At 43.1% G+C, this 20,856-nt stretch overlaps 4 protein-coding genes across 6 annotated transcripts; 3 read left to right on the top strand and 1 right to left on the bottom strand.

Moving 5' to 3' along the window:
* The first annotated feature begins 1,405 nt into the window (after window positions 1-1,405).
* On the top strand, window positions 1,406-6,673 carry LOC6545929 (tribbles). Its single transcript, XM_001973445.3, has 2 exons — window positions 1,406-2,655; window positions 5,480-6,673. Exons 1-2 carry the CDS (start codon window positions 1,793-1,795, stop codon window positions 6,105-6,107), a joined length of 1,491 nt encoding a protein of 496 aa, XP_001973481.1. The 5' UTR covers window positions 1,406-1,792; the 3' UTR covers window positions 6,108-6,673.
* Window positions 6,674-9,390: 2,717 nt separating this feature from the next.
* On the top strand, window positions 9,391-11,034 carry LOC6545928 (F-box/WD repeat-containing protein 4). Its single transcript, XM_001973444.3, has 3 exons — window positions 9,391-9,710; window positions 9,772-10,356; window positions 10,549-11,034. The coding sequence occupies exons 1-3, from the start codon at window positions 9,505-9,507 to the stop codon at window positions 10,988-10,990; spliced, it is 1,233 nt and encodes a 410-aa protein (XP_001973480.2). The 5' UTR covers window positions 9,391-9,504; the 3' UTR covers window positions 10,991-11,034.
* Window positions 11,035-11,127: 93 nt separating this feature from the next.
* Window positions 11,128-18,879, bottom strand: LOC6545927 (pantothenate kinase 3). 3 transcript variants are annotated; one of them, XM_015158622.2, is made up of 7 exons: window positions 18,377-18,879; window positions 14,352-14,530; window positions 12,905-13,197; window positions 12,725-12,850; window positions 12,484-12,660; window positions 12,292-12,427; window positions 11,128-12,228 (listed from the first exon to the last, which is right to left on the bottom strand). In XM_015158622.2, exons 1-7 carry the CDS (start codon window positions 18,420-18,422, stop codon window positions 11,935-11,937), a joined length of 1,251 nt encoding a protein of 416 aa, XP_015014108.1. In that variant the 5' UTR covers window positions 18,423-18,879; the 3' UTR covers window positions 11,128-11,934. The 3 variants fall into 3 exon arrangements, with proteins under 3 accessions (XP_015014108.1, XP_001973479.1, XP_015014106.1); XM_001973443.3 differs by lacking the exon at window positions 18,377-18,879 and adding an exon at window positions 16,358-17,013; XM_015158620.2 differs by lacking the exon at window positions 18,377-18,879 and adding an exon at window positions 15,240-15,656.
* Window positions 18,880-19,124: 245 nt separating this feature from the next.
* On the top strand, window positions 19,125-20,856 carry LOC6545925 (charged multivesicular body protein 7). The gene is made up of 4 exons (XM_001973441.3): window positions 19,125-19,709; window positions 19,766-19,985; window positions 20,043-20,252; window positions 20,312-20,856. The coding sequence occupies exons 1-4, from the start codon at window positions 19,239-19,241 to the stop codon at window positions 20,758-20,760; spliced, it is 1,350 nt and encodes a 449-aa protein (XP_001973477.1). The 5' UTR covers window positions 19,125-19,238; the 3' UTR covers window positions 20,761-20,856.

Genomic DNA, 20,856 nt, shown 5'->3' with positions numbered 1-20,856 from the left:
TAATGCCCAGAATGAAAATAATCAAAATTGTAGGAATCATATTTTCTTTACAATTGTATGCAAACCTATAAGCCGTTTTTGAAAGTAAAATGTTCTGGTCAATATTTACGTCCTAAGAATTGTAAAATGAAAGCCTTTTTATAACTAGAGATTTAATTTCGATAGTTACTATTGTCGTGACCGCGGCTGTGCGTCTGTGTATCCTCAGACGGATGTCTTCAGTTGGAAATCACCTTGCGCCAGCTGCATCTGCAACTGCATCGCATGTACAGCCCTGCACCGATGCACTATATCTGCCATATATTGCTTAGGGGTGGAATAGTGCAGCTGACATTGTGTGTATGTAGGAAGGAATCTACCTGCGACATAATGCCGCTCGGTGGTTCTTACCTGCTCCTTGAGGATCTCTGATCACTGCCTTCTGTTGCTGTCGTAATTCCTGCGTAGCCCAGTGATCCTCGTTTCGGGGCAGCTGCAAAAATCATGAAATCGTCTGCACCGCGAGGTAAACAGCAAGGCAAATGCACATACACACACAAATGAGTAATGATCGCGCACAGGAAGAAATTCAATGATCGATTTGGATCCAAAAAAGAGTGCAGACTGCTTTGAAAAGTTGCTTAGATTTTAGGATATACTAGAAAATAATCTAAAAATTATTACTGAGATCATGTACTGGAGGACTACAGATCTGTATGTTTGTAAAGTATCTACCTAAAAACTTATCTTAAAACGTACCATCCCCACAGAAAATCACCAATCGCCAACGAAAAATTTTTAAAATTCTTGAATTCAATAATCTTTCACAACTGTCGAAATTAAAAGAATTTCAACTTAACTTGAAAAAAATACTTTATCAGAGAGTGGGAAAAAACCTCAAGTATCCAAACCTAGAAGCCACAAAATATGTTTATTTTCGAGTTAGAGCGATTGTTATACGGGTGATTCTGCTCTCGATAACCGAAATCGAAATTCAAGTTGACTGTACTTCCATTGATTTAATCTTAAAATTATGGAAATAATAAAATTACTAACCGCCATCTAATTAACTTATCGCCTTGTTTTATTAGAGCGCAGATTATAACGTAATATCGTAAAAGAAAACTGTAAGGGTTGCTGTGGGGATAGTGTTTATACAGCTACGTATTTCGAATTCAGTTGGAATCGGAATTTTAGAGTTCAGCGCAATTTTTTCAAAAATAACGATGCTCTCGCTCTCTCTCTCTCCCCCAACCATTTTGATTTCAAAAAATAACGACGCTCTCTGGTCTCCCTCTCCTCTCTCCATTCCGACCTTATTCTCGACCTAAGCTCCTGCAACAAGTGAGAGCGAGACAGTGACAGATCGGTGCAGTGAGCACGAGCGAGAGGGTGCGAGAGAGCGCCGTTGTACTTCGCCGTTCTCTTCGCTTCGTGCTTCTTCCGTCCGCGTGGATGGTCACATTTGAAATTCAAACTGCGGAGAAGACGGTCGGGTTCGTTTCGTTTCGCGAGTTCAGTGAGCAGCGTTCGATTTGTTTTAAAATCGCCGCATTTCGTCAGTGAATACCCGCATTGCACATGGCCAAACTAACAAAGTAGTAATAGCCCTGAGTTTAAACGAGAGTTTAAATCGAATTTAATCGAAGACTAAACGGCGCGTCGCTAAATGTCAAAACAATTAACAACCAAGTACAGCCAAGCTAAAGCGGAGTAACGAAATTAGCAAGACGAAGAAGCATAAGCAGAGAATAAGACGAAGAAAACGCAGCGAGAGCAAGAACTGTGATAAAGTTAAGTGGTAAACACAAGCATGGATAACAGTAGCGGCCAAAACAGCAGAACGGCGTCGTCAGCGGCGTCCACCAGCAAAATAGTCAACTATTCGTCACCAGCCTCGCCAGCAGTCGCCACCTCCTCATCATCATCATCATCCAGCAGCAGCAGTAGCAACAGCAGCAGCAGCAGCAGCAGCAGCAGCATGAGTAATAGCCAGGAGGACACCGTACTGGGATTATTTACCCCCAAAAAGGAGTTCCCCAATGCCAAGATGCTGCAAACCATCAGGGAGAAGCTGATGACGCCTGGCGGAGCCTGCGACCTTCTGGCCCTGGGAATCGCCGCGGAACCCACGGACCAGCAGCCCGTCAAGCTCATCCAACAGCGCTATCTGATCAGCGCCCAGCCTAGTCACATATCGGCCGCCGTGGCCGCCAAGACGCCCGCCTCGTATCGCCACTTGGTCGATCTCACCGCCTCCAATCTGCGCTGCGTGGACGTCTTCACCGGGGAGCAGTTTCTCTGTCGTATTGTGAACGAACCGCTGTATAAGGTGCAACGTGCCTACTTCCAGTTGCAGCAACACGACGAGGAGCTGCGCCGAAGCACCATCTATGGCCATTCACTAATCCGACCCGTGCACGATATCATACCGCTGTCCAAGGATCGCACCTACATCCTCATTGCGCCCGTGCCCCAGGAGAGGGACTCCACGGGTGGGATGACCGGGGTGTACGAGAACCTGCACACCTACATCCGCCACGAGAAGCGACTGTGCGAAACTGAGGCGAGGGCCATATTCCACCAGATCTGCCAGACCGTTCAGGTGTGTCACCGCCACGGGATTATCCTCAGGGACCTCAAGCTCAAGCGGTTCTACTTCATCGACGAGGCCAGGTGAGTTGCGTGTCCAGGTGACACCTTCAAAAAACCCATATACACCAATATAAGCCACATATGTATATGTACCTGCCTTATACCAACTCAATTGCATATGGCTAGTCGGTTTATTTTGCAATTCGATGGAAACTCGTTATGAGCGAGAGATCTTGTTTGTGGTCGTGTGTTGGTGGTGCCACAATTGTTGCTCTTGTTATTGGCCAATGTTGTTGTAGTTGCTGCTGTTGTTGTTGTTGGCGCCGTCGTTGTGGGTAACATTGAACATTTAACAAGTGTTGCAATCGAATCACCAATAGGCCAACAACAACAATTATACTGACACACCGAATGAACGCAAGGCGTTCGTATGTACAGCGCAGGGTACAATGGTAGTTCCGTACTAATTTTAAAATAAAAAATACATCCCTATTATCTGAAGCTTTTCAAAAGGAATTGGAATATGATAAAATATTATAAATGATTTCACAGATATTGTAACCGCTCTTCAAACCGTTTTATAAATATATATAACACTAACATGCATTAGTTTTCGAACCATAATAATGTGATTCATGTATTATTAAATAGCTACTTAGTAGGTGGCCACATGCCTTATGTTACTGACCCCGATTGTATCTACGTACATACACACAAGGGCCCAATCTGCCACAGTGATGGCCAAAATGTTAGCCCACCCGTTTTTTCATTACAAATTTCGGAAGCTATAAATTGCCACATTTCAAGAATTGTTCAACATAGCATTTGCAATATGGTTTGGGGTGGGGATCTCAGCGTTCTTTTTATTTGTCGATTTCATGAGTGTGAGCTTACAGTGGATGATGAAATATTGACCATACCTTCACCGTCCATACCCAAAATGTTTTTTCGCATATGTTAACAAACACAACTGTATCGAAAACGCGCTGTCTCCCGTTCTTATTATCGTCGAAATTTTACTGACATCAGCATGGATGGCGTGAATAAATGCTCTATTCCGTATGACTTTACAATTAGCGCAATATCTGCTGATTTTTCGTCATTTCGTCGTTCTGTGCCAAGTGCAAAACGGCGGAAGGAAGAAACCCATAGATCTCTATCTGTAGTATATGTACCTCTCTCACCTTGGCGAGAAATAAACAACAAGTGTTCAATGCGATTACTAGCGCTCATTTCCATATGAAAAATACCAATCGCTATATAGATAAGTGCTGACTGGGTGTACATACTATATAGGCGTGCCCATATCCGTAGCCATATCCATGGCTACATGTGAATATCCAAAGGGGCGGCGTACACACGCACAACCAGACAACGAGCCGAATTTTTAAGGTCACAGTGCGGTGAATGGCCCTGACTCTGATCTTCTGTATTTTTAACGCATTTATATGCCAGTGCCTCCCATATACAAATGCGTAAGCTTATGCATGTAAATCTCTGGTTCATACTTTTATTTTGTGTGCTCTCGCCTGTACATAAATACTTCCAAGGTGTATAAGCACTTATTCGCCGGTGGTTTTCCGTATTTCGTTTCTGATTTTATGTTAACCTCTGTCGCGGGTTAATTTGTGCCAAGCGGAAAGAGACAGATCTCCAAGACGCTTTTCAAAGCCTCTCTATATCCCGCATCGAGGTCAGCAGCTGTAACTATTCTCCTCATCTCATCTCCACTTGCTTTCCGTGCACTCAAAAATATTCATATTGGTTCACATAAAACCTTGATCTTAAAAAGTTGCATATTATATGTATGCCTATTTCCGTTCAAACTTGCCTTGATCTTAAATATAGGTTTATATTTTGGCTAATGATTTGTATCGAGTGGGGCCACTAGGCGATCGAGGGCACAAAATAACCTTGATCTTAAAATTAATATAATTTAGATCCTAGTTCTAGGATATATGTTTTTGTATGCGCTACTTCTTTACGTACTTTCCAGCCGCTGCTACCAAGTTGAAGGCAATTGGTTTCTTACAGTGTACTCTGTAATTTGTGCCGAGGAGAGGCGCGTTTTCAAAGCTTGTTTTTGTTCAGGGTCAGCTCGAGGTTTTTCTGGCCTGCTTTGTGTTTGGCTCTTTGGATGTTTGGATACCAGACCACGGCGACCGTGTGTTTGTATACCTCTCAGTTCGCTATCGACGGAATACCCAATGTGGTGGTGGTGTTCGTGTCCCAGCAGAAGCGCCGTTGCAGCAACAAGTTGCGATACGTCACTTCACCTCACCTCACTACTCACCCAGCTCACACAGCTCACACAGCTGACTCTCTTTGGCTCTATGCGCTGTGCTGGCTGGCGTTTTCGTTACTTTTTTACTTTTTGCATTCGAATGTGGGCCAATGTCAATGGAGTGGCCCAATGGAGGGGGTGGAGTAGAGTGCAGGGGCGGAGGCGGAGTCGACGGGACTCGCTCATGGGTGTCGGGGGTCGCAAGCTGCGCTTTCGTCACCAATCCAAGTCCGCTCAGTGCCCAACTCAGCTCACAATGTGCTCTCTCGGCCAATTTGCCTTTTGACTTGTCAATACGCCAACGCCAAAAACAACTACAACTGAAACTGAAGCTCCGTATCCGATCGATTCAAGTCTCTTGGATATTGCGCTAGCTAATGGCCCCACAAAATCGGGGGTTATGCAAGTCCCAGGGATTGCACATGATGTAGAGCTCGACGCTGGGTCTGACTTATGGGTACAGTTGCGATCAGAATAATGGATGTGCCAACTCAAGGGGAAGTGTGTCTTATCTACTCTTCTTTTGGCAACACAAATCTGCAACATCGAAATAGATACTAGTAAATCGTTATTTGATTTGATTTTATTTACTTATTTGAGCTCGTCCTTTGCTAATTACAGAACCAAACTGCAGTATGAATCACTGGAAGGCTCAATGATCCTCGACGGCGAGGACGATACTCTGAGCGACAAAATCGGTTGCCCACTGTACACCGCTCCGGAACTACTGTGCCCACAGCCAACGTACAAGGGCAAACCGGCGGACATGTGGTCGCTGGGCGTGATCCTGTACACCATGTTGGTGGGTCAGTATCCGTTCTACGAGAAGGCCAACTGCAGCCTCATTACTGTCATCCGACACGGGAATGTCGAACTACCCATGACGCTGTCCAAATCGGTGCGATGGCTGTTGCTTTCGTTGCTGCGGAAGAATTTCACGGAACGCATGACCGCCAGCCACATATTCCTGACACCGTGGCTGCGACAGCAGCGCCCCTTCCACATGTACCTGCCTGTCAACGTGGAGGTGGCCGAGGACTGGAGCGATGCGGAGGAGGAGAACGGAGGCACTGCCACCGATGCGATGGATGAGGACGAAGAAGGACTCTGTTCCTTGGGTGACAAGCACGAGTACGAGGACATTGGCGTGGAGCCTCTGGACTACACTCGCTCCACGCTCCAAATGGCTCAGAATGCCAATGGACTGTCCACGGACCCCGAACCCGATACGGATGTGGACATGGGCTGATTGGAGCTCGTGGAGTCGCCCACGGGTTGCATTCTGGGACACGCTTGGCTGCATCCGGCTGAATGCCGGCTTCTTAACCGCCGGGACTGTACATATCGTACGATATGACACTGTGGTCATCCTGGCCCTCCTTGATGCGCCGACTCTGACTGCGTTCCACGTCGTCTTCCTGCAGGTGGTACTGCCAAAAAAGACTTAAAGCCTCGCTTAGACACTCTTAGACACACAAGAACTCACTGCCTTCCAATCGCGCTGCGGCCCCGATTCGTTCAAGAATCACGCCGCTCCGCAGCATCCTCTCTGCAACCGATTCTTCCTAAAACCTATCTATGTACAATACCTTTTAATTTTTTTGCAAACTGTTGATCTTATCAAAGGACAGTCGCCCTGATTCGTTTTTGGGCTTTAAAACACACATTAGTTTCCATGTTAAAAAATGCAACATATGCAATTGTTATTTATTATTTAATACTTCTGTATTACGCTTTGTCTACTATTAAAATCTTGTAAGTGAAAATTGCGAAAAAAAAACATAATACATTGAAATTTGATCTCACCAAGAATAATTCCAATTTGTTTTGATAAGGCTATGGGAAAAAAACGCTGCAAATTAATTGATACTAGAATTTTGTGATTGTAAATATGGATTAATGTATAAGCAGTCAACTAGATTATTAGCTAAACATTAATATTGATGTGCTTCATATATACTCACCAGAAGCGGAAAGCTACAAAAGAAGAAAACAATGAGTCAGGGGAAAACAAGATGCTATGGTTCTGGATGCGTCATATTGTTTACTAGTATGACATTCAACATTTGATTAAGATCAGCTAAATCTCTTTCCGTAAATATCAACACAAACTGTCCATTCTATTTTGTTCTTCAGGCCTAATCTACTTTATTCATGAAGGAGATAAACTTTATTCATAAAGGAGATAAACTAGTTCACTCCTTTTTAATATGACAAATAATCGAGAATTCTCTCGAGAGTAGAGAATCAGCATATTATTTAGAGTCGTCAGTGGGATTCCTCGTTGCCGAGTAGATTCAGAGTAGTAGTTGATAATGCAACCAAGTGACTGAAAGTTATCAGGTGGGCGAACGTGACTTTGGCTACGGAAATATGTGTGACTTTGCTCCACAATAACAATAAACTAATATTGTGAAAAGCTGCGAATACGGATGTCCCACGACTGTCACTTGATGTGCCGACGTGCCGGGCACATCGCATGTATAGCTCCTATAAGAAAACCCGCCGAATTTTGGGTCTGTGTGCGCCGTGCTCGAGCATTTTTACCTGTGGTCGAGCACTTTGTTCAGATTATGAAATAGCCAGAACGCCAGAGTGAACGAGAACTGCGCAAAAAGCGAAAACTGCTGACGACTACGTCACCTACAGATTGCGTTTATCAATTTTTGGAGCTCAGTGCCACGCATGAACTTATACTACACTCGCTCGACCGGTATAGAACCGACTGCAAAATACCCACCGGAAAATAAGTACATAACTATACCGAAATGATATCCAATCTGATGTTTTTGTAGCATATTACATTGTTATTTTTCTAATTTGCTGTACAAATATTATTTATTATCTGTGATAAATTATGACCTAAAATCTTAAGCTATGCAATATGCAGTCTTATGATTGCATTTACACTATGGATTCTGAATTTGTCTTACATACATAATATTCTACGAATTCATTTTAAGGTGGGTACTCAAAGCCTTGAGATCTTGAATGAGTGAAGCCCATTGTGTGTGCAGTTTGATAAGATTTAAAAGGGGTCTTATAGAACGGAACGAACGATCCAGAACTTTTCGCATTCCTTACCAACTTAAAAGTCCCGATTCTTAAATAGGGGTCACACTACCGAAAATGTATGTTAAATGGAAAGTACAAAGGTGTACTAGATAAGTGCCTAGCCCTGTTACAAATTCACTTTTAAGGTTCTAAAACCTTAAGTGCTTGATAACCATAAAGTAGACCTGAACAGTGACAGCTACGCTACTTTCCCTGGCCCAAAAATTGTCGTTACTTGTTTCTTTGTTATGACCATGGCACTATTCTCAAGATTTTCCGTAAACTTCTTTATTTGGTACTGCACACAGCTGACTGTCTGTCATTGTAAGATAATCTTTTGTTTTCCTATTTCAGTACCCAACGGATATAGCGAATTAACTGGCCTTAACAATCATTCCATGGGGTTCTTCCTGAAGCACTGCAGAAGTCATAAAACGTTATGCACCAATTTGTAGTATCTGAAAAGCCGCAAATAAATGCCGAGCCAGATAGGAGATACTTTCTAGGCAGATCAAACAGTGTGTGCGCTATTTCAAGTCAATCAAATGCTCAGTTAAGGTATTTAGCGCAAAAATGCCTAATTGCGGAAACAGTGTTCTAAATAGCTTTAGATTGCTGCAATTGTATGAGTACGTGCTCGTACGCACGCCGCATATTTATGTGCGTAAAACTGTACACTTCAGACTTTTGTCCCCAAAATGTGCAGTTCCTGTCTATTTCGTGTTTGGCATTTCAGTCGGCTTACGTTAATCGTGGGGAATCTTTCTAAAATCAAACTTACTTATGTTATCGAATGATAAAAACTCTTGACCCCAGTAGTCATTTATCACAATGGTTCCCCGAAGTCTAGCCTTGATGCTTTCCCTTCAACACTAGTAAAATGTATAAATTCGTTAACCATTTTCCATGAATTTTATTTTCTTGTATTGCCTTGACACTCAGATATACATAGTTAACCAATAAAAAGGCAAAGCTTAGATAGTATATTTTAAAAGATATATGGGTGCTAAGAGGGGTGGTAATTTTTAACTTGCAATAAACAAAAAATTTACGTAAGAACTCTGTATATGTAAATACTAACTTCCTGTAGTTCAATTGTAGTATAAATGTAGTATAAATAATTACCGAATTCCACCGAAGTGGAAAGTGTTTTAAAAAAGATACACGATAAATAGTAGCTTTTTCTATGGTAAATAATGTTTTCGAATGTTGATGAAATTAACGAGCACTGCGATGTTCTTTAAAATTCACAGTTTCAGGTCAAGTTAGTCATATTTTGAGCAATGACACATAAGTGTACATTGTGCACTGTTTATTAGCTACAGAAGTTTCTATATCCAAATATATGACTAAAAATAATGATAGTTTGGCATAATCAAATTGGCCATGATTATATATACACTATGAGAGAACATATAATTGGTATGTGAAATAAACATTTGAATTTTCTTATTAACTGCTGTTAAACTTAACGTAAATTTCGTAGTGTTGCAAAGGTACCGCTAAAAGTGGCTTAATCGATATACAACTATCGAGTTGTGTTTTGAAATCGACGGGATGTGAGCTAAATTTATGAACTAGTGGCGAATTATATGATGGGTGGATCCCGCATGAGTTTGAAGGACCTGACCATCGACTGCCTGCTCTGCATATTTGATTACTGCTCGGAGGGGGATCTACTGTGCCTGTGCAGGGCGGACCCGGCTCTGGAGGATATTATTGACGCCCACTACTTCCATCCACTTGCCTACGATTTGTTGCTTTGTGGCCACCGAAATAATCCAAGGATTGGGAAGAGGTTGGCGAATGAGATTCGGATTATAAACACAAGATAATCTACTCCGTTGACAATCTTCTAGAAACCGAACACGCCTGAAAAACTATGAACGCATCGAGGTGTCGAGGAACTGGGTTAGTGGCACCTATTTTGAACGACCCTACTTCCACCATGTCCAGATGTTCCCCACCAAACTGTGCCTGGAGGCCGACTTCCTGTACATTACCCATGCCGGCTATCTGCGCAAATACCGACGGTCCAGCTGTGATGCACTGCATCGTCGTTTTGACGAGGAGATCTCTACCTCCACACAGACCGACATCTCTGATTTCGTCAAGAAGAATGAAACCATATTTGCGGGACGGGTTTGCGGATCGTGCTTCCACTACGATACTGATAGCTGTATGATGACGGAGCAGAGGATGCATCCGGCCAACGAGTACTTGTACTGCGTAGACTTTGTCAAGGATCTGTACGCAACCAGCACAGATCACGGCTGCAGACTGTGGCAGCGTGCGCAGGAATTTGGAATGACTCATTTTGATCAGGTGATGAATCTGCCGCACGCCTTTAGGTCTCTAGAACTGAGTTCGGATGGTCAGTGGCTATACGGAGGACTCTACACTGACGACGGTCGCCGGGCTTTGAGGGCAGTCCACATCGAAAGGTAAACCCTTGATGCGCAAAGCAAATATACAGCATGCCACCCATTGGTTTTTCCATATATTTTTGTATATTCACGAATGCTTTTGCTAACGTTTGAACATTTAATGTATCCCATTTAGAATATTTTACTAAGCCAGAAAAAGCAGAAATAATATTTGTTATTAACAATCTGAAATAATTTCTTCTTCAACAGTGGCGAGGAATTGGTTTTCAGTTCCAACACGAGGTCCATTTACGACCTGAAAATGAAAGATGACCAGGTAATTTTTACGGCCAACTTCGACACGACGTTTCGGATGTTTGACCGACGCATAGATCGTGATGTAGCTATTTGGGAGGATCCGTTCGACTCATCCTTTTACTCCTTGGAGTACGATGGTCTGCATGCAGTGCTGGTCGGCACCAACAGGCATGCACGGGTCAACCTTTACGACATAAGAATGAAGAAATACGTACAATTATACTTTCCCGGAAGGACGCGGCAACATAACAGCTTGTCGCCTGTGTACAGCCTCGCCTGTGATAGACAATATATGTTCGTGGCCACCGATCACAATCTGCGCGTCTTTGACTTTAAGGCAAGCTGTGGAATTCGGAGAGACTACAGCCACATTAATGCACTAACGAAGAATTAAATATGAACATTTGATCATTAAACTAACGTGTAGTATTAAAGATATGCCAAATGTTCATTCATTTCTAATTTTTGGGTCAGTTTTACCCGTACAAATACACGTTGAAGATGTTTTCCGAGTTCCCGTAAAGCCTAATATTAGTTCTTATCAGAACAACTCGAGTATCTAGTTTATTACGGAATTGGTTTAGAATAACACGAATCTTAACAATAATTGTATAGGTAGGCAAAGGTAAAGTGTAGGCTTCTGATAATATAATTAATTTGCTACAAGAATATCTTTTAATATATGTTAAAGACTATTACCGTCTTGTCTTTAAAATGCATCATTCCATTAGTTTGTGTAAAACAAGTTTTATTGACCTGCCGACAATTGGATCCTATCATAACATGACCACAAACTTATATTCTAAAAAGAAAACTTTAAAACATCCACTTAAAGCGTGTACAAAAACATTAAGATAATAACTTAAAAGAATGCATGAATATTGTCAAAGGACAATGGCAAATCATTAGGTGGATGCTATACCTGCTCTTTATTTTGTTGCGCGAAAGACTTTCACATGCGTGTCTGTTGTCAAGTATTTGGAACACTTTTCCGAGAGCTAACATCTATCACTGTAGAATAGAAACTAAAATCTACCGAAACTGACGAAGATAGCATGGGAGCGGTGAAAAATGAAGACATAAATTTTGGTTCGGCGTTTGATCGGGCCAAAATTCGTTGCTTTCTAGCAGGCACTTTATCCGTACAGTAATTTCATGCATTTACAATTTGTGCGTCCTCAAGTTACAACTAAAGCCGAGAAAGAATTAAATACCGAGATAAACTGCGAATGATCAGAGTCATTGCCATTGCCTTGTTGTTCTTATGTCTACTGTACATGCACTACAATCGGCTGGCGCACGTTGGGTGCCCATGGAAGGAACATGTGGTCATAGCGACTATCTAGTGGAGTGTTTGCTTGTTGGCGTCTTTTCTGGTGGCTCGTCCGCCGAAGATGACGTAGCTGCTCCTTCGCTTGCACCCGAAGCTGTGTGGATTGGAAGCTCCACTCCGTCGTTGAGGGCGGCTGCCAGCTCCCCGTTGAACTGCAGGAGGCAACCCAGAGCACCAAAGTATCCCTCGTGCTCCAGGAAAAGGCCCTTCATTGTGCCATTGGACCAGAACTCCATTGCGTACGCCAGCAGCTTCATGGAAATGGGGTTTACTCGCAGAAAGTTGCCCACAAAGACGACCTGAAATGGATTTTCAGAGGTTAGCTTAATTTGTGAGGATATTTGCTAAAAATGCGTTCTTGCCCTATCGATCTTCTCATTCAGCGCGCACATTCTTGCTATGGAGCCGATATTATTAGTTATGGTGACCAGAGTGGCGTTGGCCAAATCCTCGCGTGATACTGAAACCCGTTTGTCGTTGAGGTGCATCTGGCCAAAGCTGGAAATGGAAAATTCGTAACTGTCGTAGTGGGCCTCAATGTCTTGCTTTTCTACCTTGATGCCACCAAATCGCCGGGGAGACCAAAGCGGTTGTAATCGCCGCCATAAATGTCCTTAACTAATTTGTCCACCTTCCTATTGTCGCCCTTGGTGGCCAGTTGGATAGCCTCTTCGAAGGATGTGCAACCGGTGAGTAGACAACACAGACCGAGGAATGTACCGCCGCCCAAGCTAAAAGATTTATTTAGAAGATTTATTTAGAATCGTTGTAATTTCAGAAGAAGAACAGTCTTACCTTGTGCCCGAAATGCGCTTGTAATTGTCGGGACCGTAGACCGCCAGGATGGAGACTCCGGATCCGACGTTCACCAGAATAAACGGAAACGGTTGCGAGAAATTGAACTGCTTCTTTTCGCTTTTTCTACAAAATGCATGGTAAAGTAAGATCGTTAGAAACGCATTACAGCACACTTACAGAATTTCACGTGCGTTTTCGTAGTAGTAGCACTCCGTGCGATTGTGCAGATCGGCGAAGAGAATGCCCTTGATGAGTGTGTCCAGTTCGTCGAATTTGGCCAGCTTCATATTGACCTGGTCGCGGAAATCCTGCTCAAACTTGAATGCCCCACCGCCGGTGGCACACACCGTGGTCACCAGCTCGGCCATGCCCTTCTGCTTGGCCAGCGATAGGAAGTTGCCCATGTCCGTGGTCTGGAAGCGAATGAAGTGCAAGGAGCCACGTCTCTTGCGTATCTCGACATTGTCCATCTACGGCAATAGGGATTTAAAAAATAATTTAGTGCGAATTTCTAAGAAATGGTTTTAAGCATTTTTGTATTACCTATTCTAAAAATAATGATTCCTTTCATGTCGGATCTTTAGCAACGGCCCTACAAGTTCCCTTTCTATCGTATTCTAAGCGGAAAAGTGAAATGAGCTACGTAGATATGGAAATTAGACTTCTGAACCTATTACAAAAATGAAAATGAAAAGTACAAAAGTCAATGTTCACATCGCGAAAGTGCTGTCCAAACTGTTACTAGGTTATAAAGCGGTGTATTTATACGCTCGCCATGAATTTTAGCTATCCAAAGTCTAAGTGATAGGCTAGTTTGTACCAAATTAAAAATTAAACCTGCAGCAGTGAGCGTCTGTAATTTGACATAGTTCTTTAGAAAGTGTGGAACTTTCGGCCTCAGTAATTGAATAATAAACCGTGTTGGTGTGGGTCGTTTACCCCGAGGTTTTAAATAATTAATTAATTTAACACCAATTAATTCTAGGAATTCCACACCCAAAACGGTCAGTATCCGTACTTCCATTGTACAATCTAATGCCAATACTGCATTGATTGATTTAATATTAGGCAATATCACCTCGAGGGATTGCATTTACTTCGGTGCAAACGTTTTTAAATAGAAATTATTATTACACAAAACATCTTGCCAGTAAATCACTGGTTTTAAAGGTAAACAAAGGAATCTCATTAGTGCGAGATAAGCGTGTGGCACACCGAAAACAAAAACAGACCATCCATTCGAAATGTAAGCTTTCCTGATGATATCAAGACTGTGTCGCTAAATGCCTAATCAATCAAGCACTCGCAAATCGGTTAGGCTCAGATTAAGTACATCAATGAAGCAATCTACCAGCACGATTTTGCTCTCTGTGTAGGCGTGTGTGCGAGAGTGAAGGTCACAACAGAGGCACTCACACTCGAAACCCTGGCTCCCGAACTCATTTGAAATCAGCAGACGACCCGTTCCGACCCGCACAAGATGACTTGTTGACTGGGCGGGCAAATATCGCCGCTCGGGGCGCTGGGATTGATGTTTTAGGTGATAATGCCGATGCTAATGGCCCGCGTCATACTGCTTTGTTACAAAATCGCACATCCACATTCCACAGAGCGCTCATCTCACCTGTAGGTGCGTATCTCGATGTCCGGTTTTGCCGTACGCCGAGTTCTTGGTCAAGTAGCGTCGGATATTCCGCAAAATGCCAGCCTCGCGATCCTGCTCATCCGGCGTTATATCCTTGGGCTCGAAGTAGACCAACTTGGTGAGGGTTCCGCCGATGTCCATGCCAAACCATGGCATCGCTATAATGGTAAGAATCATAAGGTATCATAAGGTATGTGTGGAAGCTGACAATAAGGGATTTTGCAGTTTCTAAGTTCCTATATACACATGACCCACCCACATCTACTAAAGTAATAACAGCAATAACCGAAGGGTCTCTTTTGGAGGCCCACTTGTGGCACAAACATATTATACTTTGCAGCCTTTAAAAGAGGTGTGTTAATATTTCAACTGTCAAATTGTGCCTAGTTCCTTATGTTCCATATTAAGGCATTGCAACATTTAATCACATGTCAACTGACTTGTAATCAAACCTGTCTGGGAGGCAACTGCGATAAACATGTTCGGGAAGTTTGTGAAACAGATTCAATGGCAAAGCAACGAGTTTCAAAACATTACAAGAGCAAAAAGAAATCGAACGCCAAACGCTGCTAGCTAAATGCTTGAAAGCGGTTCATGCCATGGTGTCAAGATCAAATTGGCGCCAAACTGTGTCACACAGAGGTTGCTTAGCGAAGGTACTTCACAAAGTTACTAATCGGATACAGTGGATATCGCCTACAGGTAACCAGGAGAGTTACCCTTGGAAGTCTTTCTAAAAATGTATTATCGAGGCTCTCTGGAATGAGAAACACCTATTTTGTATCACTAGCATGTTTTATATTTTAACAATTCAAAGGTTTCGCAAAGGTTTTATCGCACGGAATTGGACTTTGGAAGTGCACGCACCGCTCTTGATGATGAGATCAAAGATCGATGTAAAATGTAGCGCCTCCGGCATTGTGTAACCCTCGGAGCTGCGGCGCTGCTGGTTTATTCCGCTCGACTATAGAATCGGCGGCACATAACACCGTCGTGCAATCACTGGTAAACGCGTTTTATTTTTATTTGACTTTCCCGTCAGCCGCCCAGCCCAGAGACCTGGACAACGCGTATTTCGAGGTGTACTCGTATGTTTCACGGCACCACGGAGCTTTCGATTCGATTCGTTTTGTTTCGGGGTGTCTACCACTTTGGGTTCATTGCGAGCACAGAGCGGCTGAATACTACGTAGATTGCCTAAACCGGAAACATTTCACTCGGACACTCGCCACAGCAAGTGCGACACGTCGATGGCTCCAACTGACTGACTGGCTGCCGGATAATATATTAGCCGTAAACAGCTGAACACTGGCGAAATGGTGAATCGACTCGGAATGAACGCATGTGCGCCGCTCTCGGGTAAACACACCTTCTTTCTTATCTGCCCTCCGGGAACGGCTCGCCGCTTATCGGGCTCTGGTATTGCTCGAATTGACCAGGGAATTGACCAGTTGGCGGGCTCCGACCCATTACAATACAGGTGTACACTTCAGCCAAATTCATCCGATCTTCACATGTCGATCAGCAAATCGCGAGGTCCCCCAGGACGTTTATCTAATCAGTCATTTAACCTCTACTCTATTTCAGCATGCACTGCCCAGAATGTACCAATCTAAGCCATAAACTAGATGAAGTCAAGAGGCCGGTGGTTTTTATCTTCACATTCCGGAAAAATAACTAATTTTATTTCCTTGAAGGAAAGGGCAATACTAAATAGCCTTTTGTGGGTTCATTGGACTATACACTATCCAAGTATTTGGTTAAAAAAGCAAGTGAAGTATTTTGAAGTTTAAAACTAGGTCGAATTGGTTGCTTCATCTTCTCGAGGTGGAATTTGAGATGAGGTGACTCAATTCAGTCCGACTAATTCCACACATTTGGCGGATTAAAAGCGTAGTTAAGGACTAAGCCGCAAAATTGCATCTAATTTGGAGTACTGACGAATTGGTGCCTCCCAAAACCTGAACACATATCCACCAACTTACACATGAGCTCGTCGCCTTGGGGAATCTGGATGGCGGGAAACGGTTGTTCCGTCCGGGAGGAGGAGGAGGAGGAGCAGTAGCTGTGGCAGCTGCTGCGCTCGAAAAACGCTGGTTCCGCCTCCAAATCAATGGGATCTTCGCTGCCATCCGAGGCCGTTGCGATGGACTTGCTTTTGGAGCCCAGCGCTGAACGCCACGAAGCGCGCCATGAGTTTCGTTTTGCTGAGATCACAGGTGAGGTTGGCGGACTGGGGCTGGTCGGTTTCTTATCGTTATGCAACTTGAATATTTTCAAATTGAATGAGTATTTCGAGTTGCGCGTGGGGACTTTCATTTTATTTGCTTGATTATTACAGCTTAGCGTTTTGCTGACACACAACGGATTTACAAGTTCAGAGGCGGGCACTTATCACAGGCGGCTTGGATTGGTCTGGTGTAGAATGGAGTGGAGTGGAGTGTATTGGATTCGAACACTGGCCACGAAAGCCGCGAAAGATGTTTGTTTGCTCAATTCATAGGTTTCTAAATGGCGGTGGCGACAACTGGTGATCGCGCGATGCGATGCGATCCGATCCCATCCGTTGTTGACCGTTCAAAAACAGACGTGAAACGCGTTTGAATGAAATTTTACTGCCCGAAGCGTCGACAGCAGCAGCAGCAGCAGCGACTGCGCTGCGGCTTTCGCATATGTATAAGCTCCAGACGAACTGAACGCCATGTGTAGTGGGTACATACCCATGGAGGGGGACACACACATATATAGCCTCACCGTATTAATGAGCGAGCCGAACCGAACTTAATCATTACGAAAACACATTTAAAACACTGCCAGAGCAGCGTCGACCCAGTGTGAACCCTACGACGTCTGCGGATCGCCATTACGTCCGTCCGCTTTTGCATTTACCTCGGCGACTGGACCCTGGGTAACTTGGTAAAATTCCCAGCCAATGCATAGTCAATCATCTGGGCCTGCCATGCTTGGGCGAACCTGTGGCTTGTGGCACTACACTCTCTCTGCAGGCACAGCAGGCGTGATAAGCGTGTGAAGAACGCTGATAACATAATAATGGTTCAAATTCCAAGCGGAGAAACCTGCCAAAAATCTGTGGTCCGATGAGAGCCCAGATGGTAATCATTCATACTTGCTTTCGAGGAAAACTACTAGCCATTTGGAAAGTGCAGACACTGATTTCAATTATAACTTAATTGGCCAAATGTGTGCGGTTTACAAGTTAATCTTATCATTCTTACCAGAGCACGAAATCTGGCCTAGCTATACGAGTAGGGTAGTACGATGCACTGGTTTTGTGTAAATAGCTCACAGTCATTATGAAGTTAATCATATCTGTGACAGACCATAACATTTTATGGCATATGCATGCTTTTGCTTAACTGGCATTTTTAGCGCCACTAAAGAAGTGGTCAAGCTGAAGAATTAAACTAAGTGAATAAACCCTCAACCTTGCTCGCAATACTAGTAGTAAGAAAAAAAAGAAGTAAGATTTTCTTTCTAGATAAAAAATTCATGGAGAATAAGAAAACTGCTCATTGAAGAAGCCGCATTTTTAGTTAAACTATAAAAAAGCGTTTTCAAAAATGATTTATTATTAGTTATTTATCCCGCTAACTTAATATCACTAAAAGTGTTATTTCGCGCCTATGCTCTCAGTCATCAACTGATTACTTTCTAATCACTGTTTGTGATTATCTTGATTGCGCGCGCCTACTAAAAATAGGTTTAGAAAGTTTATAAACAATCATCCAATATTTGTTATCGAATCAAAGTATTTGATAGTTAAATGTTTTTGTATATGTCTCATAGATGTCTCATAGTCGTCTGTGAACTTAGTGTGTTTTTAATAACTTTATAAACTCCCAAACAAAGTACACATACTCCCAAAGTTTTCACAAAATCTAGCTCTTCTTAACAACTTGTGGTGAATTAAAAAATCCTTCTGGTATTTGGTATTTGCCAGATGCAGCTGCAACCTTCCAGAATCTTGCTAAGTCACCACTTACCCCTTGCCAACTGATTGCGCAGGTTAATCTGTTCGTCCTCCATCATGATGTATTGAGAGACTCAATTAGACGGAGTCGGTGCACCGCAGAACAATGGACTATTTGGAGAATTGCACGCACGCCAAGATGCTCCGGCAGATGTTGCAATCGAGAGTCTTCCAGGGGCAGCGAGGAGATCTGGGCGGGAAACCAGACTCGTGGACCGTGGCGAAAGAGGCCGAGAACGTGATTTAGGGGCTGGGATGTGCTGCTCTACTCATCGATGCTGCGGAATCCCTGGACCAAGTTAGCTCCGTGTTCCGTGCATTCCCGGAGTCCTCTGGAATGGTGCAGTACTCTCCAGTGCCACGACGAGCCGTTTCAAATACCAAGCACACTCCACAAAAGCTTCAAAACAAAATTTTCTTCAGAAGTTTTTAATCTAGTAGCCTGATTGAAACAGCTGATTTGGGATGGGGAGAAAGTTAATCGATATCCAGTATATCGAGAGCGCAGTGTTAAGAAGCGTTAGAGCTAAAAACTTTTTTATTCAATTGTTTACAATTTAAGCTAAAAAACGAATTCTAATTAGAATTAGATATATTTTTGTTTGGTACTCATATAAATCTTCAATTTATGTATTTAAATAATTTCATATTCCCACACATTTTATTTCCACTAGCTTTAAGGAAAATTCTTAAAAATTAATACCACTTTTTATAGCATTAATTCCTTTCAATTTAACAGCCCTTTTGAACTTTGCCTACAAGCTTTGTATACATTTAATCATTTTGCAACACTGCAAACCTGCTGATTAAACATAAACACACAATCGCAAAAGACGCTCAATTTTTATGGTCCGCATTAAATCGCCGATTTAAAGATGAGCCTTGCAAGCGGTGACAGGGAAAATGAAGCTGGCCAGTTCAGCTTTCCCGCCAGCTGGCAGGATAACGTTAGAATGAAGGTGCAGTTCGCCATGTTTCGATCGAGACACCTGGATGCTGAGATCTACGACGCAAAAATGAAATTCTGGATGGATTTAATTGCAAAATATCTGAACTTCAGCGGACGACCAAACTTCAGTCTGCGGGATCTGCAGCAGGTCTTCATGAGGGGTGACCAACTACCCGCCTGCCTGGACACCGTGTTATCCGAGATGCAGCATAGGAAGCAGATCCGCTCTCGCAGTGAATTCGAACACGATCCGGCCAATTCCTGGAGTGGATGGCTCGTCAACAGCCTGGTAAAACGTCCCCTTTCATGGAGCTGGTCGAAAATCAAGCACAGCGTGGTGACGGAGGACCTGGAGGCCTCCGCATTAATTGAATGGATTCACCTAGATGTCTTAAACGTATGTGTTATCATCCAATAACAATAGGAATTCTACATATGTATTTATCTTTCCAGAACACATGCGATCTCTTAACCGATAAAGTCCTGTCGGAAAACACTGGAAAGCTACTGCATTTTAATGCTCTAAAAACGCTTTGCAAGACTCACGGAGTTCGCATTTACTCAGACAAAGATCTATGCCTTTGCCTGTTAGCCTTAAATGTTCGCCAAATCGTCGGCCTAGAATTTAAAGTAGAAAAAGGGATACGCCAAATTCATTTGATCAAAATACCAAGCAAGTTTTAAAATTTCTAAAATGTTATGTATTATTGAACTATAATTTTTGTTATAGGAAAAGAGGGTGATGATCTTAATATAAGCCAAGAAGACCAGGCCGTCCATAATCTTCAGAATACCCAAGCTCAGTTACTTAAGCAGTTGGAGGACCTAGAGGAGGAGATCAAGGTAAACGATGACAAAGTGCGCCAGTACTTGAAAGAGAACAAGCGGCAAATGGCAAAAACCTATCTACGAAAAAGACATCTCCTGGAAAAAAATCATGGTACAGTTTAAAAGTTCTTATCTGCCTTTTGTGAATAATTTTTGAAATTTTGTGATTAGAACGTCGCAGTCTTGCCCTGCACAACATCGAATCGCTTCTGTCCAGTGTGGATGAGGCCCAAAACAGTGGAGCAGTTCTGGATGCCTACAAAATCGGATCGAATACCTTGAAGAAGGTTCTCTCCGATTCTGGATTGAAGTACGACAATGTTGACGAAGTATTGGCCGATGTGCGGGACACTCTGGACCAGCATCGGGAAGTTCAGGACGTAATGTCCAATAGCGTTGTGGAGGACGTGAGCCAGGAAGATCAACTAGAGCAGGAATTGCGCGAACTGTGTGGAGAATCTGCGCCGGTTACGTTAAGTCCACTTATTAATAACAACAAAAAGGCGGAGGTTGTTATTACGGACGAGGAGATGATTGCCATGCTGCAAGATCTCGAAGTGGAGGATGGAACCGTATCGCACTCAAGTACCAAACCCTTTAAAATGGTGCAAGGGCTGTAGAATGCGCTCTAAATGTTGTGTTTTTTAAATGGCATGTGAACTGTTTTATTACTAAATTCAATAAATTGTAAAATGAGTTTTTATTACAAATAAGAA

The sequence above is a fragment of the Drosophila erecta genome, unplaced genomic scaffold (assembly GCF_003286155.1).
Source record: "Drosophila erecta strain 14021-0224.00,06,07 unplaced genomic scaffold, DereRS2 tig00000021-arrow-pilon, whole genome shotgun sequence".
Taxonomy (NCBI): domain Eukaryota; kingdom Metazoa; phylum Arthropoda; class Insecta; order Diptera; family Drosophilidae; genus Drosophila; species Drosophila erecta.
The sequence above is the reverse complement of the archived record's forward strand: the minus strand, read 5'-3'. Positions and strand labels throughout refer to the sequence as shown.

Bases quoted from the DNA above. Each gene is read 5' to 3' on its own strand.
- LOC6545929 (XM_001973445.3), top strand. From the start codon at position 1,793: ATGGATAACAGTAGCGGCCAAAACAGCAGAACGGCGTCGTCAGCGGCG. The intron at 2,656-5,479 runs GTGAGTTGCGTG...TGCTAATTACAG, and splicing joins TACTTCATCGACGAGGCCAG to AACCAAACTGCAGTATGAAT.
- LOC6545928 (XM_001973444.3), top strand. From the start codon at position 9,505: ATGATGGGTGGATCCCGCATGAGTTTGAAGGACCTGACCATCGACTGC. The intron at 9,711-9,771 runs GTTGGCGAATGA...ACAATCTTCTAG, and splicing joins AATCCAAGGATTGGGAAGAG to AAACCGAACACGCCTGAAAA. The intron at 10,357-10,548 runs GTAAACCCTTGA...CTTCTTCAACAG, and splicing joins AGGGCAGTCCACATCGAAAG to TGGCGAGGAATTGGTTTTCA.
- LOC6545927 (XM_001973443.3), bottom strand. From the start codon at position 16,691: ATGAAAGTCCCCACGCGCAACTCGAAATACTCATTCAATTTGAAAATA. The intron at 12,428-12,483 runs GTAGAAAAGCAA...TTCCATTTCCAG, and splicing joins GGCGATTTGGTGGCATCAAG to CTTTGGCCAGATGCACCTCA. The intron at 12,229-12,291 runs GCAAGAACGCAT...AATCCATTTCAG, and splicing joins TGAATGAGAAGATCGATAGG to GTCGTCTTTGTGGGCAACTT.
- LOC6545925 (XM_001973441.3), top strand. From the start codon at position 19,239: ATGAGCCTTGCAAGCGGTGACAGGGAAAATGAAGCTGGCCAGTTCAGC. The intron at 19,710-19,765 runs GTATGTGTTATC...TTATCTTTCCAG, and splicing joins TTCACCTAGATGTCTTAAAC to AACACATGCGATCTCTTAAC. The intron at 20,253-20,311 runs GTACAGTTTAAA...TTTTGTGATTAG, and splicing joins TCTCCTGGAAAAAAATCATG to AACGTCGCAGTCTTGCCCTG.